The sequence below is a fragment of the Rhopilema esculentum genome, chromosome 13 (genome assembly GCF_057945365.1).
Source record: "Rhopilema esculentum isolate cy_ngs chromosome 13, ASM5794536v1, whole genome shotgun sequence".
In the NCBI taxonomy this organism is placed as follows: Eukaryota; Metazoa; Cnidaria; class Scyphozoa; order Rhizostomeae; family Rhizostomatidae; genus Rhopilema; species Rhopilema esculentum.
The window spans coordinates 2713114-2730478 of NC_142827.1; the positions used below are offsets into that span (position 1 = coordinate 2713114).

Genomic DNA, 17365 nt, shown 5'->3' on the forward strand with positions numbered 1-17365 from the left:
GAAAGGATATTGCTTAAGAGGCATTCACTCAAAGCATCAAGAAGTGAGACTGCCATCTTGATTCCTCGTGGTAACCTGGTAACCTTGACGTTTCACACTCCTCATGCCTTTCTGTGAATTTTTGGTTCGCAACATTTGCTTCATCATTTGATTGGTTTGCAAAACTCCTGACAAAGCCCGATTGTTTTGGGGAGCAAGAGGATTGGCTTGCAGCGTTTGATTCAAGCTAGGCAATTGGCTCGCAAATTCATTTAAGTTGTCTTTATGTTCCCGCCAATTTTGTCTAAACAATTCTGAAAGATACTTGGCTAAAACCATTGACGTTGGCTAAGACCAATGGGGCCACAATACGGCGGTAATAAGCAAAATAATGATCGAATAATGAGTCATGAAAATTCAGAAAATATCTTACAAGTACTTTGAATATCTGACTGAAGCGACTGCGTCATTAGCTATAGTCTGGATCCGCGCCTGAAACCCTTTTATAAGTGCAACCATAAATGAACTAAAAGAGAGTTTTGGAGTGGCATTTACAGGTCTTATATCTCACCAGTTTGTAGATAGAGAAAAACAGGACAAAAAATACTACAAGGTCAGGTCGTTGAATTCCGTTGTAGTTATTTCACTAACAACAAAACTGTATGTTTCAAATATAACTCTAGAAGATTGATCTCATTGTTTCCAAGTGATAAAAATTAAACAATTTATGTTTCATTAATCACCTATACTAATTTGAATATCATTTAAATTTAATTTGCTTTATGATGATGTTCATTTGTAGGGGCATCAGAGATAGATAGCATTTTTTTATAATTGAACTCTAAGAAAAAACTTTTAATGGGTTTTACTCTTAGTTCATCTGTAGTGATTCAATTTAGGCCATTTTATACAATCCATCATTGCTTCTTCTGCATACCTACGTAATTCTATACTCATCATTTTAACCTAATCCATCGCACCATTGTTAACCATCGAGCATATCCATTCCTTTGTATAACTCTTAATTAAGTTTGCCAGTTTTCTATATCAATACGAACTCTTGTAAATTATAATCAGTCAGTAGAAATCACGTTACACACTGCACAAACAGTTTGCATCTCTCTGGCTCCGTGTCCTCTGCACGTAAAATAAGATCGCACTGGTTGAAGATAGCACGTTTGTCGTTTAATGGACATTTTAGTCAATCATCGATCGATGTTCCGATGAACACTAAACATCTCTATTGTTTACGATAAATGGCCAGTTAACACCCGTTTTCATTTACGCTACCCAGCTGCTTAATGAAAAAACTTATGTAAAAATAACAAATAATCTTATTCAAAATAAATACACTTGTATAAAAAACTAAATGCCTAATTTATTCCAAATTCAGAGCATGGATAGATTCAGACTGGAAAGACATACAGACGAAGGAAAATTCCCGTGTTTTGCTTTCTGGGGACCATCTTGCTCAGTTTTATTCAAGGCAGTATATACAATAATTTCAGTCAGCATCATCATCTAAAAAACCATATCTTTATTGAGGGTAAAAAGAACATTCCTTATTCCAACTATAAAAATTTCATGAAACCATCTGCTATGATGGCAAACAATATGGTACACAATCAATACAATATATCATCAGATCTTATAGCAAGCAATAGGACACCGCAGCTGCTTGCAAGGTATGTACAGCTGTTTGTAAGGATCACGATTCTCAGGATTTTCGTTTTTCGCATCATCTTATCAAAGAATTGCAATAATATCAAGGCCAAAAAAACATCAAGACAAAAAAGTATATTCTTATTGGCAAAAGGAAGAATTTCATAAACAAAGATGGTACGAGGAAATGGAGTGGTTAGCCATTGTCTCTCGCTGGTCCCAAACAATCCAGAGAACCTGAATACAACAATTGCTGGAGCCATTATGATTTTTTTTGCCTTTTTCAATATCCTGTCAAATTCCCTTTTGATTTTCGCATTGCACAAATCGAAGCAGCTACGGACATTTTCGAACAAATTTATTCTCATAATGACAGTGTCAGATTTGTGTTTGGGAATACTTACACAGCCTGTGATGGGAGCATTCTGGATATCAAGTAGACAAAGAAACTGCCTTGAGCTCAAATCTGTTGAATTTACGGTGACTTTTTTGGGATATATTTCATTTTTTATGATAATCACAATTTCTCTAGATCGGTACCTTCACATTACAAAGCCGATTCGATATCAGGCGATGATGAACACTAATCGCATGATCCTATTGGTTGTATCTTGTCTTATTAGTGGACTTGTTGCTGCTACAATTACCGTGATATGGGAGTCCTTCTACCGTCAGTTGACCATCGTGATTTTTAACTTTATGCTAAAGACTGTTTTTCTCATATTGAATGCAAAAACATTAAAAACTCTTGAGAGACACCACAAAAATGCAGTCTTTCGATTTCAACCTGGCAATCGAAAAGAAACGTCCAATTTTCGAACAGAACGTCTAGCTGCAGTGAAAACAATCTGTTTGGTCTTGGGTTTGTTTCTTATCTGCTACATCCCCTACGACATTTCCTCAGTTTTCTGGGCGTATCATGAATTCGAAAAAATTTCTGCTGCCGGAGTTCTGCTGGAGACAATTTACATATGGAGTGGTGTAATTGCGGCTAGTGTCAGTTTTCTTAACTCATCAATTTTTATACGTGGAAATACAAAATGCCGCAGAGTTGTAAAATCGCTTCTCAGTGAGAGTACCGAAGCTCCTGAGTAAAATACAATATTCTAATTCATAGGCATGGACACTGGAGCTGGGAGGATTGCAGCTTCGCTAATCAGGGCAAGCTTATCGCATTTCAGGCTCCTTTCGGCGGTTCTATCTCAATAAACGAGAGTAGTCAGGCAAAATCCAGACTAGACAAACCCTCCCTGAATGTCTAGCATCCGCTAGGCTCATTATTATATTGACGACTATTTCAAAGGTATGCTAGATAATCATATCAACTTTCTTAATGAGCAACTAGCTGCATTGAAAAGACTTTGTTTAGTAACGGAACTACATCGTATTTACTACTGTCCATTCAACAATGCATACCTCGTCTTGTGTCAAGAATGCCTTCTTTGAGTGGAGTGCCGTAGTAATGTTCACAAGCAGTTTTGTGCATTCTCTGATCAAGTTTTATGGAAATTCAAAGTGTTACAGAATACTGTCATCCAGTTACAGTGCTGTTTGTGAGAAAAGTAATGGACGACATTGGATATCGCTTTTTCATTTATATGTTAATGATTATTTCAAAGATTTATCAGATCATCAACTTTCCAATGTACAAATATAACGAGCCCCGAATATATCGAACTTCCTGGTATAACGAACAAAATGTCTGGTACCCTGGATTCTGTTTAACAAACTCTTTCAAAATTCTCGCGGCATAACGAAACCCCGGACATAATAGAAAGGGAATTTTTGTGATCAATCTAGCAAACAGGGTAACTGGTATTTTTTCTTTTAATATGTGATCCTGGTGGGTCTTTGGCTCAAATTCCGTCAGGGGCCCTAAAATTAAGGGGCTGGTGGTCACGGGATCAAACATTTTGTTGCTCCCATTCATGGAAATTTTTTTTTTATCTAATCTTAATCTAAACGCGTGCTAATTTCGCACAATTTAATTTTTAAATCCTCTTAAAAGATCAGTTGTAGCCTAGAAGGGAATATTTTCCCACTTACAAGCATACAAGCATTGTCCTTGTGAGCAATTCACATTGCCTCAATTTAAATTACGGCAATTTTAACTTTGAGGTAATCCTGGAAGTAATTTTATCGATAGGTCTCTTAAAAATTTTCACCTGATTCTCATTCTTTAAAAGGGAAGCACGATTTCCAAAAAGGGACGCCAGACCTGCCCCTAATTGCCCTCCTTTAATCCTCCACTAGGTATAATTTATTTGAATGACTATTATTGTATTATTGCAGGGACGCTTAACTTTGCAGATGGAAACCCCCTTGTTGCTTTAAATGTACGAAACCTTTAATGTGCCATTATCAATTTTACTGTCTTTTCTCAAAAATTAGCAACAGTTGAAAGACAGTTTTCTCCAATCAAATCCCCCCCCCCCCCATTTTTTACAAGCTCTCGGTTGAGATCGCGCTTTCAGTTTATTATTCATAAACCATACGCAAGAAAACAAGCGGAAGCGCTAAAGTGCATGGCCAGGCTGAATCAAGATTTTATGAAATCATTTTATCGTGTTTATAAATTGCTGAAAGTTTAATGGTTGATATAAAAACATGTTGGATCCGAAAGATTTCAGTGCAGACAAAGGAATGATTAAATTTTTTGAACTGGGAAAAGACTGGACAAAATGTGGAGTTTTGAGCTGCATATATATTCTAGTGTTTTTTAAGAACTGCCTAAATATTTGATGTTTTTATAATATTTGATAACAAGCAACGCGAAGAAACGTACGACCTTTTCGTTGCCTTAAACTATTAACAATTTTCTAAAAATTATCTCGTTTGTTGTACTCTTCCACACTTCTTTTTCCTTTTTTCCACCTTTGCTCAAAAACAAACATAATAAAAGTTTTCATGGTATCATTATTGCGTATATACGATTTTATAAGGGCGGCAACATTTCATTATGGCGGATTTCGCGATAAACAAAATCCCTGCGTCAGTTTCTCTCGGTGCCCTGTGGTTACTTTGCGCATGGCAGGTACATTTTTCCTATCTGTTTACCAAAGCCTCAAGAACACGTTGATATTTGTCCTAAGTTGATATTTACTTGCTATTCGCCATGGTCTCTTGTGACGTGTTTCTTCATGTTTTACTAATACCAGTTATACTAGATTATAATGGTTTAGAAATACTAGGGTAAGGTAAATAGCATTTATAATACCTTGCTCGAACTGGGGTATTTATGGGCTCGACATAGCGTGGGTGTCACTTTGCTTGGTGAAGCCTTATTACAAAAGAGCTTTTCGCTTTTTTGTTTTCCCTATCTGAAAATTGAAATTTTTCGGTATTACCTTGACAGTTTTGTCCTTTTTTCTAGCATTACAAAAACTTCTCATACCGCTGGGCATCTTTGATGCTAGTAAATTGTGTATTTTCCTTTAGTAGCCTCTTCCTGTTAGAGGTTAATGGTAAGTTGAGCATTTTGCGCCGATGCACCAACAGCCAAAATCGCTCTCGATGACATAGGAACGCCGCCTTATGACTGATTGCCTGACGTTTATGGCATGTATTTCAGAGAGAGCTTCGCCATTCTAACATAAGCCAAGCGGGCACCAAAGGTGGTTGTTAAGACATTGTAAAAATTGTATCAATCATATGAATTTTAAATACACTCTTCAGTCGGGAGTTTCTAGGCTAGGAAGTTGGAGCGTCGCGACCGGGGGTGTGGGAGGGTGTAACATCCCCCCCCCCCCAACCAATCGTATCTCAATAGGAAATGTGAAATATGTTCCTTGGAAGAAATGGTTTAAGTAGATGAGAGACCTTAACGTCATAAAATCAATAAAGGATCAAGTCAAGGTAGTTGCTCCGTTGGTTAAATATGATATTTCCTGTATACGAATGAAGTTTAATCAAACTCGGCGTTATGATTTTACAATTTCTTGTGGTCACTAAATCCAGAAAACCAGGCCCTTCTGAGGTACAATTGTGCCTTGTGTCCATTTCCCAGTAGAAGCGCCAACTGCAATTCACAATTAGCTACAGATTTTTTTTATCATTCGAAAGGAATGCCAGGATGAAAGGCGAGTTCTAAATTGGCAACTAGTTGGATCTAAATTGGCTTCTTGCTACCTGGCTTTTAAGTAACGAAACAACACGGGGATATTCAAGACCACGGTCAAATTGCACCAGTTGTTTTATCTGCTGCTCAATCCGTTTGCAAAATTAAAAGAATTTTCAATAGGATTAGGAAGATTGCTTTAGCAAAATTTGCTTGAAAGAGTGCATTTTCCAAGGAACTAACTGGAAACATGAAAATTCGAAAATTGTCTACTCCTTAGGATGCACCCATGGTGCCGCCTCGGGTTGTAACTACACCCTTTGCCCGTCCCGATATACAGATTTGACAAGCTTTTAGGAAAGTCCGTTGTTATCATATAAATGGAACTTGCGAATTATATACCACAGAGTTAGATTGGCAAAATGTATTGCAGAGGTTTGTGTCAACAACTAAAGAATTTCAGGCAATTATCTTTAATCAGGCAAATTCGTAGCCGACACCCCAAACAAGGACTGCCTCGCGACGACCCTGCTAGGAAGATATGCTGTTATTGGGGATTGGAGAAAGAAAGATTCACAGAGATTAATATCTCTTAAAAGAAGTATAATAAATGCCTGTCAATCTTCTTTTAAGATAGAGATTGCCTTTGGAACGTTTTTCTGCTTCTTCTTACCGTTGTTGAGTTTACAATTTGATTGAATGTATAAAATTGATTTTACTTCTTTAGCCTTTCTTCGACATAAGTTTTAAATATTTCGAACTTCTCCAGCGCCTAGCTTATCTTCTACAACTTCAACATTGACATCTTTGCCCTTTGAAATCTATGGATTATTTCTAGTAAATGGGTTAGTTTTATAAACATTTAGCTCTAGACGTGGAGCCATTGAAGATTACGGTGCACTTTTGGCTTCCTCTTTGTGCACTCTTTTGGTAGATATTTTTATTGTTTTCGCTTAAGTTTATCTTAACTTTGTATGAATGTGAGTGGTCTCTACTCAGTTGTCAACTGCTTCAGTTCTGTTTCTATAACCTAGTGAATGCGTCTACTCAACATCCCAGCTTTACTCATCATTACCGAGTTTTCCAAAAGAAACAAAACATGAGTTTGACCATATTTTGCATCAAGCAAAAAACATTTTCTTTTATTGAAATGAATATGGCGTGAAAAAAAGCAACAAATATGAATTTTTACGAAAATAATTCGATTGTCTCCAGAAAGTAATCCTGAGCCATTCTGAGATTTAGCACTCTTCAAAACAATGAGAAATAAGTGAGAAAAGACATGGTAAAGAGTTTCTACTCGTTTGATGACGTCATTTTTGCAATATTTCAAGAGGTCATATCTTTTTACAGGTTTATTTAACATATTAGGTTTTTTTATAATTTTTTGTTCATTTTTGAATGTTCTAAAGATTAAGATTAAAAACTTTTCGATGACCGGGAGCAACAAAATGATTGATCACGTGACCACCAGCTCACTAATTTTAGGGCCCCTGTCAGATTTTGAGTCATAGACCCACCAAGATCACATATGAAAATAAAAAATCGCGGTTTCCCTGCTTGCTAGGTTGCTCACAAAATTTCCCTTTCTTTGTTATGTGATTTCTAACTTCAAAAGAATGGAACTGGCTTTCTAATTCTTGAATGCTAGCAATGATGAAAGTATTCAAAAGTGATTTTGTCCTTAACACTAACGGCTTTTTAACATTTTCCGCGTCATAAAAAGGTTCCTTATACAAAGCCTACTTGTTTGAAACAGTATATAATATGATATCGCAAGTGCCGTTTAGAATAGCCGGTAAGTAAAACGGTTTGCTATCAGTAATATTCTATACAGTTCTGTTTGCTTTGAAAAAATATAGAAGTTTGAAACTGAAAGACGTTCTTCATTGTAACTTTGTAAATAAATATCTTTTATAGACTGCAGATTTGATTGGTAGTTCCTTTAGTAGATCTTTGTAAACTGCACTGTTTTCATGGCAACATGACATCACAGCTGCTTGTCAGGCATACACAGTGTGAACGTTCAGCTTTTATAAACATTCAAGGATTGGGTGCAAGTATATTTATCATTTCAGACTGAAACATTGTGTAGTCTTCTGTTCGATGTTTAAAACCTTTTGATTTCATGTATAATTGTTCATGGCATGTAATGTTATGGCTTCAAGTTCTTGAAAAGAAAGGGGTGCATCATCAAAAAAAAGAGACAGTTCTAGATCGTGGTTCGTGGGTCGTGGGTCGTGGGTCCTAGGTCGTGGGTCTTGGGTCGTGGATCTTGTGACCTTGGTCCTGGTTGCTGGCTCCTGAGTCCTCGGTCCAGGGTCCAGCCTTAAGGTACCTGGTCCTTGTTTTCCGGTATGCCATTATTTGAATTTACAAAATTGGCAGTCAATATCCGGTGAGAAATGACAGCCGACTTTAGCGATCAATCATATCGCGCTTGATTTCTTGAACTACAAGTCAATAGAAAGCAATAACGCTCAAGCTTTCTAATACGTTGCAAAATTAATAAACTGATTTTTATTCCATTTTGCATGTTTCTTAGTTATCTTCAGATTTCAATGTTTATAAACAATTAAGACTTTAAACAAGTCATTAAAGAAGTCAATTGAAGCTTTATTTGATTTAAATTGAAATGGAACTGTAAAGGAAATCTAATTGAAATGGTATATGGCTCGCAGCATTTTCATTTTTGCATCGTAATATCAGAGGATTGAAACTAAAAGGACAAGAGAAGCTAAAAGACAAAAAAGTATATTCTTATTGAAAAGACGGAAAATATCGTAGACAAAGATGCTACGAGAATATGGAGTGGTAAGTCGTTGTCTGTCGCTGGTTCCAAACAATCCAGGGAACCCGTACACTACAATTGCTGGAGCCATTATGATTATATTTGCCTTTTTCAATATCCTGTCAAACTCCCTTTTGATTTTCGCATTGTACAAATCGAAGCAGCTACGGACATTTTCAAATAAATTTATTCTCATGATGACAGTGTCAGACTTGTGTTTGGGAATTCTTACACAGCCTGTACTGGGAGCATTCTGGATATCAAGTAGACAAAGAAACTGCCTTGAGCTCAAATCTGTTGAATTTACGGTGATTTTTTTGGTATATATTTCGGTCTTAATGATACTTCTCAACTCGGTTGATCGGTACCTTCACATTACAAAGCCGATTCGATATCAGGCGATGATGAACACTAATCGCATGATCCTATTGGTTGTATCTTGTTTTATTAGTGGACTTATTGCTGCCACAATTTCCGTGATATGGGAGTCCTTCTACCGTCAGTTGACCATCGTGATTTTTAACTTTATGCTTATGACTGTCTTTATCATATTGAATACAAGAACATTAAAAACTCTTGAGAGACACCACAAAAATGCAGTCTTTCGATTTCAACCTGGCAATCGAAAAGAATTGCCCAATTTTCGAACAGAACGTCTAGCTGCGGTGAAAACAATCCGTTTGGTTTTGGGATTATTTCTTGTTTGTTACACCCCCTCCAACATTTCCTCAGCTTTCTGGGCGTATCATGAATTCGAAAAAATTTCTGCTGCCGGAGTTCTGCTGGATACAATTTACATATGGACTTTTGTAATTGCGAATAGTGTCAGTTTTCTTAACTCAATGATTTTTATACGTGGAAATACAAAATGCCGCAGAGTTGTAAAATCGCTTTTCTGTGAGAGTACCGAAGCTCCTGGGTAAAATACAATATCTAAATTCATAGGCATGGACACTGGAGCTGGGAGTATTGCAGCTTCGCTAATCAGGGCAAGCTTATCACATTTCAGGCTCCTTTCGGCGGTTCTATCTCAATAAACGAGAGTAGTCAGGCAAAATCCAGACTAGACAAACCCTCCCTGAATGTCTAGCATCCGCTAGGCTCATTATTATATTGACGACTATTTCAAAGGTTTGCTAGAGAATCATATCAACTTTCTTAATGAGCAACTAGCTGCATTGAAAAGACTTTGTTTGGTAACGGAACTACATCGTGTTTACTACTGTCCATTCAACAATTCATACCTCGTCTTGTGTCATGAATGCCTTCTTTGAGTGGAGTGCTGTAGTAATGTTCGCAAGCATTTTTTGCATTCTCTGATCAAGTTTTATGGAAATATAGAGTTTTACAGAATAATGTCATCCAGTTACAGTGCTGTTTGTGAGAAAAGTAATGGACGACATTGGATATCGCTTTTTCATTTATATGTTAATGATTATTTCAAAGATTTGTCAGATCATCAACTTTCCAATGTACAAATATAACGAGCCCCGAATATATCGAACTTCCTGGTATAGCGAACAAAATGTCTGGTACCCTGGATTCTGTTTAACAAACTCTTTCAAAATTCTCGCGGTATAACGAACCCCGGACATAATAGAAAGGGAATTTTTGTAAGCAATCTAGCAAACAGGGTAACTGGTATTTTTTCTTTTAATATATGATCCTGGTGGGTCTTTGGCTCAAATTCCGTCAGGGGCCCTAAAATTAAGGGGCTGGTGTTCATGGGATCAACCATTTTTTTGCTCCCGTTCATCGAAATTTTTTTTTCATCTAATCTTAATCTAAACGCGTGCTATCTCCACACAATTTAATTTCTCAATCCTCTAAATAAAGTAAAAAATCAGTTGTAGCCTTGAAGAGAATATTTTCCCACTTACAAGCATACAAGCATTGTCCTCGTGAGCAATTCACATTGCCTCAATTTAAATTAAGGCAATTTTAACTTTGAGGTAATCCTGGAAGTAATTTTATCGATAGGTCTCTTAAAAATTTTCACCTGATTCTCATTCTTTAAAAGGGAAGCACGATTTCCAAGAAGGGACGCCAGACCTGCCCCTAATTGCCCTCCTTTAATCCTCCACTAGGTATAATTTATTTGAATGACTATTATTGTATTATTGCAGGGACGCTTAGCTTTGCAGATGGAAACCCCCTTGTTGCTTTAAATGTACGAAACCTTTAATGTGCCATTATCAATTTTACTGTCTTTTGTCAAAAATTAGCAACAGTTGAAAGACAGTCTCCTCCAATCAAATCCCCTCATTTTTTACAAGCTTTCGGTTGAGATCGCGCTTTCAGTTTATTATTCATAATCCATACGCAAGAAAACAAACGGAAGCGCTAAAGTGCATGGTCAGGCTGAATCAAGATTTTATGAAATGATTTTATCGTGTTTATAAATTGCTGAAAGTTTAATGGTTGATATAAAAATATGTTGGACCCGAAAGATTTCAGTGCAGACAAAGGAATGATGAAATTTTTTGAACTGGGAAAAGACTGGACAAAATGTGCAGTTTTGAGCTGCATATATATTCTAGTGTTTTTTTAAGAACTGCCGAAATATTTGATGTTTTTATATTAGCTGATAACAAGCAACGCGAAGAAACGTACGACCTTTCCGTTGCTTTAAACAATTAACAATTATCTAAAAATTATCTCGTTTGTTGTACTCTCCCACACTTCTTTTTCCTTTTTTCCACCTTTGCTCAAAAACAAACATAATAAAAGTTTTAATGGTATCATTGTTGCCAATATAAGATTTTATAAGGGCGGCAACATTTCATTATGGCGGATTTCGCGATAAACAAAATCCCTGCTTCAGTTTCTCTCGGTGCCCTGTGGTTACTTTGCGCATGGCAAGTACATTTTTCCTATCTGTTTACCAAAGCCACAAGAACACGTTGATATTTGTCCTAAGTTGATATTTACTTGCTATTGGCCATGGTCTCTTGTGACGTGTTTCTTCATGTTTTACTAATACCAGTTATACTAGAATATAATGGTTTAGAAATACTAGGGTAAGGTAAATAGCATTTATATTACCTTGCTCGAACTAGGGGTTTTTATGGGCTCGACATAGCGTGGGTGTCACTTTGCTTGGTGAAGCCTTATTACAAAAGAGCTTTTCGCTTTTTTGTTTTCCCTATCTGAAAATTGAAATTTTTCGGTATTACCTTGACAGTTTTGTCCTTTTTTCTAGCATTACAAAAACTTCTCATACCGCTGGGCATCTTTGATGCTAGTAAATTGTGTATTTTCCTTTAGTAGCCTCTTCCTGTTAGAGGTTAATGGTAAGTTGAGCGTTTTGCGCCGATGCACCAACGGCCAAAATCGCTCTCGATGACATAGGAACGCCGCCTTATGACTGATTGCCTGACGTTTCTGGCATGTATTTCAGGGAGAGCATCGCCATTCCGTCATAAGCCAAGCGGGCACCAAAGGTGGTTGTGAAGACATTACAAAAACTTTATCAATCATATGAATTTTAAATACACTCTTCAGTCGAGAGTTTCTGGGCTAGGAAGCTGAAGCGTCGCGACCGGGGGTGTGGGCGTGTGTAACATCCCCCCCCCCCCCAATCGTATCTCAATAGGAAATGTGAAATATGTTCCTTGGAAGAAACGGTTTAAGTAGATGAGAGACCCTCACGTCTTGAAATCAATAAAGGATCAAGCCAAGGTAGTTGCTCCGTTGGTTAAATATGATATTTCCTGTATATGAATTAAGTTAAACAAACTCGGCGCTATGATTTTACAATTTCTTGTGGGCACTAAATCCAAAAAACCAGGCCCTTCTGAGGTACAATTGTGCCTTGTGTCCATTTCCCAGTAGAAGCGCCAACTGCAGTTCACAATGAGCTACAGATTTTTTTTATCATTCGAAAGGAATGCCAGGATGAAAGGCGAGTTCTAAATTGGCAACTAGTTGGATCTAAATTGGCTTCTTGCTACCTGGCCTTTAAGTAACGAAACAACACGGGGATATTCAAGACCACGGTGAAATTGCACCAGTTGTTTTATCTGCTGCTCAATCCGTTTGCAAAATTAAAAGAATTTTCAATAGGATTAGGAAGATTGCTTTAGCAAAATTTGCTTGAAAGAGTGCATTTTCCAAGGAACTAACTGGAAACATGAAAATTCGAAAATTATCTACTCCTTAGGATGCACCCATGGTGCCGCCTCGGGTTGTAACTATACCCTTTGCCCGTCCCGATATACAGATTTGACAAGCTTTTAGGAAAGTCCGTTGTTATCATATAAATGGCATATGCGAATTATATACCACAGAGTTGGATTGGCAAAATGTATTGCAGAGGTTTGTGTCAACAACTAAAGAATTTCAGGCAATTATCTTTAATCAGGCAAATTCGTAGCCGACACCCCAAACAAGGACTGCCTCGCGACGACCCTGCTAGGAAGATATGCTGTTATTGGGGATTGGAGAAAGAAAGATTCACAGAGATTAATATCTTTTAAAAGAAGTATAATAAATGCCTGTCAATCTTCTTTTAAGATAGAGATTGCCTTTGGAACGTTTTTCTGCTTCTTCTTGCCGTTGTTGAGTTTACAATTTGATTGAGTGTATAAAATTGATTTTACTTTTTTTAAGCTTTCTTCAACATAAGTTTTGAATATTTCGAACTTCTCCAGCGCCTAGCATACCTTCTAGAAAAGAAAAGATCACATATGAAAAGAAAAAATCATAGTTACCCTGTTTAATAGGTTGCTCACAAAATTTCCCTGTCTTCGTTATGTGATTTCTAACTTCAAGAGAATGGAACTGGCTTTCTAATTCTTGAATGCTAGCAATGATGAAAGTATTCAAAAGTGATTTTGTCCTTAACACTAACGGCTTTTTAACCTTTTCCGCGTCATAAAAAGGTTCCTTATACAAAGCGTACTTGTTTGAAACAGTATATAATATAATATCGCAAGTGCCATTTAGAATAGCCGGTAAGTAAAACGGTTTGCTATCAGTAATATTCTATACAGTTCTGTTTGCTTCGAAAAAAGAAAGAAGTTTGAAACTGAAAGACGTTCTTCATTGTAACTATATAAACAAATGTCCTTTAGACTGCAGATTTGATTGGTAGTTCCTTTAGTAGATCTTTGTAAACTGCACTGTTTTCATGGCAACATGACATCACAGCTGCTTGTCAGGCATACACAGTGTGAACGTTCAGCTTTTGTAAACATTCCTGGAATGGGTTCAATATTTCAGGCATACCGAAAAACAAGGACCCAGTAGCTTAAGGTAGGACCCAGAACCCAGGACCAAGGACGCATGACCTAGGACCCAGGACCAAGGACGCATGACCTAGGACCCAGGATCAAGTACTCAGAATGCAGGATCCGGAGCGCAAGATCAAGGACCAAGGACGCAGGATCCAGCATCCAGTACCCTATATGTTTCCGATGATGCACTCCTTTCTCTATAAGAACACCAAGCCATAACATCCCATACCATGAATATATTTAGATAAACTACTACATTTCATTTATAACTATACACTCTACTACATTTCATTTATAACTATTTGCTGAATGAGAAGTAACACTACGGGCAGCACCCCTTCCCCCAATATGAATTTGTTCACCAACACTGTAACTCCACTTCAAAGTATGAAAGACAGAAGGCTTCATTCTAATGCAGAAAGACAGAAGAGGAAGTCTGTCACTCTCTCTGCTATTTAGAAAGGCTGCATGTTTTAAGTAAGCAATTTTTATAAGTTCAGCAGTCAAAAGCTAGTGCTTAAAATGCTATAGGTTACCTCATAAAAACCAATAAATTATGTTTCTATTACTTGAATTTTCCTTCACTTTCCCTAACAAATCAAGAACATATGGCATTCACTGGAGTTATCTGATTGACCATTTCTCATTTTTGCAGATGTATGTGCATGATTTAAAGGGGATGTTTGTTTAACTGTGAATACCTTAAAGTGGTCTGTACACCCTTAAGTTTCCTATTTTGATAACTAAAAGTAAGCTTTCACTGTTTTGTTCAGTGACATGCAAGTTAAAGAAAAGTTTTTTATTCTTAATTCAGCCATTTTTAAACTAAAAAATAACATTTGGTTGATCCAACCCCACCAAAAACTTTTTTATGCTAAGGGGTCATTATTTAAGACAGGCAAAGGGTTATCTTAGGATGAAGGATACATAGTTTCAGAATTCTGGTAATCTTAATGTTACAGTACCACTTCCTTTTTTGGAAGTGACAAATAACCTTAACATGACTCAATTTAGACCAAGGGTTTTTCAGTAAAAAGCATCAGTTCTGCCCCTGCCTTTTTCCTTGCCAGTTGTTTTAAATTAGCATGTTTCAAACAACCAAGAACACTATGCAAATTTTAAATTTTTTTCGAGTTTAGATAATAAACTAAACTGGCTAATTTGTGCGTCAGCGACAGAAATAAGGGGGGGGGGATAAATCTAGAAATGAAGAGTGTGAATACTTTGCCTTTCTTTACAATCAAAGACTTACGGGAGTGGGGGTAAATTTGGATAACTCCGCTGCAAGCAAGGGGTGTTACAGGCCTCTGACAAAGGGGCCATGGGGGAGGGTGCCATACCCCCACTAATTAGCGAAACAATAGAACTTTTTAAACATCTTTTGTTATGATTGTTAAAATCTCCCTTGCCCCCCAACTTTCCAACAAGCGTCGGAGCCCATGCGTTATCTAGTTTCCTACAGATTTTTTGGTCGTAATTGGGCTTAGATAACCGAATATATTAATATCAAAGCTTTGGTTAATGATGCAATTTCATTTATGTTGTTAGGCCCAGACATAGTTCCCAAATTTACAGTGATAATACCCGATGTCCTTTTTATTCGATTCACAGTCCCTTCTTGATAGATAAACATAACAGAACAATTCTGCACCCGGAACCCCGCCATGATAATTCCATCAGTTCATAATAAATCCAGCTACAAACACAAGACTAATTTCCTGTGTGCTGTAGCCTAATTTTGCTTAGATTTCCACTCCATCTAGGCCCTTTACAAGAAAGCTACTTTATAAACAACAACAGAACGATAAAACATCGTGCAACTCCAGTTTCATCCAAGCGAGTGAAGCTGCGAGAGCGAGATATGAAACCAGTATTTCGCGGCAAAATGTAAGCAATTGAGCATGCTCTTTTAACACACCTTTCTCTGATTGGATTTAAACTTTGAGCGACAAACAAAAGGAAAGACAATAGCCGTTTCAGCTCGTATCCCCAACAAGAAATGACAGCTGAATTATGCATCCCATTTCCGTTGCGGAGATATGACAGCTGACTTTAGCGATTAATCATATCGCGCTTGATTTCTTTAATTACAAGTCAATAGAAAGCAAAAACTCTCAGGCTTTCTAATACGTTGCCAGATAAATAAACTGAATTTGATTCCATTCTGCATGTTTTTTAGTTACCTTCAGATTTCAATGTTTATAAACAACTAAGACTTTAAACAAGTCATTAAAGAAGTCAATTGAAGCTTTATTTGATTTAAATTGAAATGGAAATGTAAAGAAACGTTAATTAAAATGGGAATTGATTGATAGCACTTTCGTTTTTCGCATCGTAATTTCAGAGGATTGCAACTAAAAGGACAAGAAAAGCATCAAGACAAGAAAGTATATTTTGATTGGCAAAAGGAAGAAATTTCAAAGATAAAGATGGTACGAGGAAATGAAGTGGTAAGTCGCTGTCTCTCGTTGGTCCCAAACAATCCAGAGAACCCGAATACAACAATTGCTGGAGCCATTTTGATTATATTTGCCTTTTTTAATATCCTGTCAAACTCCCTTTTGATTTTCGCATTGTACAAATCGAAGCAGTTACGGACATTTTCGAACAAATTTATTCTGATAATGACAGTGTCAGATTTTTGCTTGGGAATTTTTGCACAGTCTGTGACGGGAGCATTCTGGATATCAAGTAGACAAAGAAACTGCCTTAAGCTCAAATCTTTTCATTTTATGGTGATTTTTTTGGGATATATTTCGGTCTTAATGATACTTCTCATCTCGGTTGATCGGTACCTTCACGTTACAAAGCCGATTCGATATCAGACAATGATGAACAATAATCGGATGACCCTATTGGTTGTATCTTGTCTTATTAGTGGACTTGTTGCTGCTACGATTACCGTGATATGGGTCTCTTTCTACCGTCAGTTGACCATCGTCATTTTTAACTTTTTGCTTAAGACAGTTTTTCTCATTCTGAATACAAGAACATTAAAAACTCTTGAGAGACACCACAAAAATGCAGTCTTCCGATTTCAACCTGGCAATCGAAAAGAAGTGCTCAATTTTCGAACAGAACGTCTAGCTGCAGTGAAAACAATTCGTTTGGTTTTGGGTTTATTTCTTATCGGTTACACCCCTTACAACATTTGTTCAGTTTTCTGGGCGTATCATGGATTCAAAAGAAATTCTGCTGCCGGAGTTCTGCTGGAGACAACTTACATATGGAGTAGTGTAATTGCCGCTAGTATCAGTTTTCTTAATTCATTGATTTTTATGCATGGTAACACAAAATGTCGCAGAGTTGTAAGATCACTTTTCTGTAAGAGTAGCGAAGCTCCTGAGTGAAATAAAATATTTAAATTCTTAGGCATGGAGACTGAATCTGGGAGTATTGCAGCAGCTTTGCTAATCAGGGCAAGTTTAAAGCATTTCAGGCTCCTTTCGGCAGTTCTTTCTCAATGAACGAGATTAGTCAGGCAAGATCCAGACTGACCCTCCCTGATCATTCGCACGGCCATCATTATATTGACGACTATTTCAAAGGTATGCTAGAAAATCATAATCAACTTTCGAAATAAGTAACTAGCTGCGCTTAAAATACTTCGTTTAGTTATGGAAGTATTTGGTGTTTATT

General features: G+C 37.0%; 2 protein-coding genes across 2 annotated transcripts; both read left to right on the forward strand.

The window, feature by feature from the left end:
- Nucleotides 1-7016: 7016 nt before the first annotated feature.
- On the forward strand, nt 7017-11031 carry LOC135691691 (alpha-1A adrenergic receptor-like). The gene has a single exon (XM_089112070.1). It carries the CDS (start codon nt 8492-8494, stop codon nt 9410-9412), a length of 921 nt encoding a protein of 306 aa, XP_088968196.1. The 5' UTR covers nt 7017-8491; the 3' UTR covers nt 9413-11031.
- A 2760-nt stretch (nt 11032-13791) lies between these two features.
- On the forward strand, nt 13792-17348 carry LOC135691690 (histamine H2 receptor-like). The gene has a single exon (XM_089112071.1). It carries the CDS (start codon nt 16156-16158, stop codon nt 17074-17076), a length of 921 nt encoding a protein of 306 aa, XP_088968197.1. The 5' UTR covers nt 13792-16155; the 3' UTR covers nt 17077-17348.
- Nucleotides 17349-17365: the final 17 nt, after the last annotated feature.

Coding starts and splice junctions, on each gene's coding strand:
- LOC135691690 (XM_089112071.1), top strand. CDS start 16,156: ATGGTACGAGGAAATGAAGTGGTAAGTCGCTGTCTCTCGTTGGTCCCA.
- LOC135691691 (XM_089112070.1), top strand. CDS start 8,492: ATGCTACGAGAATATGGAGTGGTAAGTCGTTGTCTGTCGCTGGTTCCA.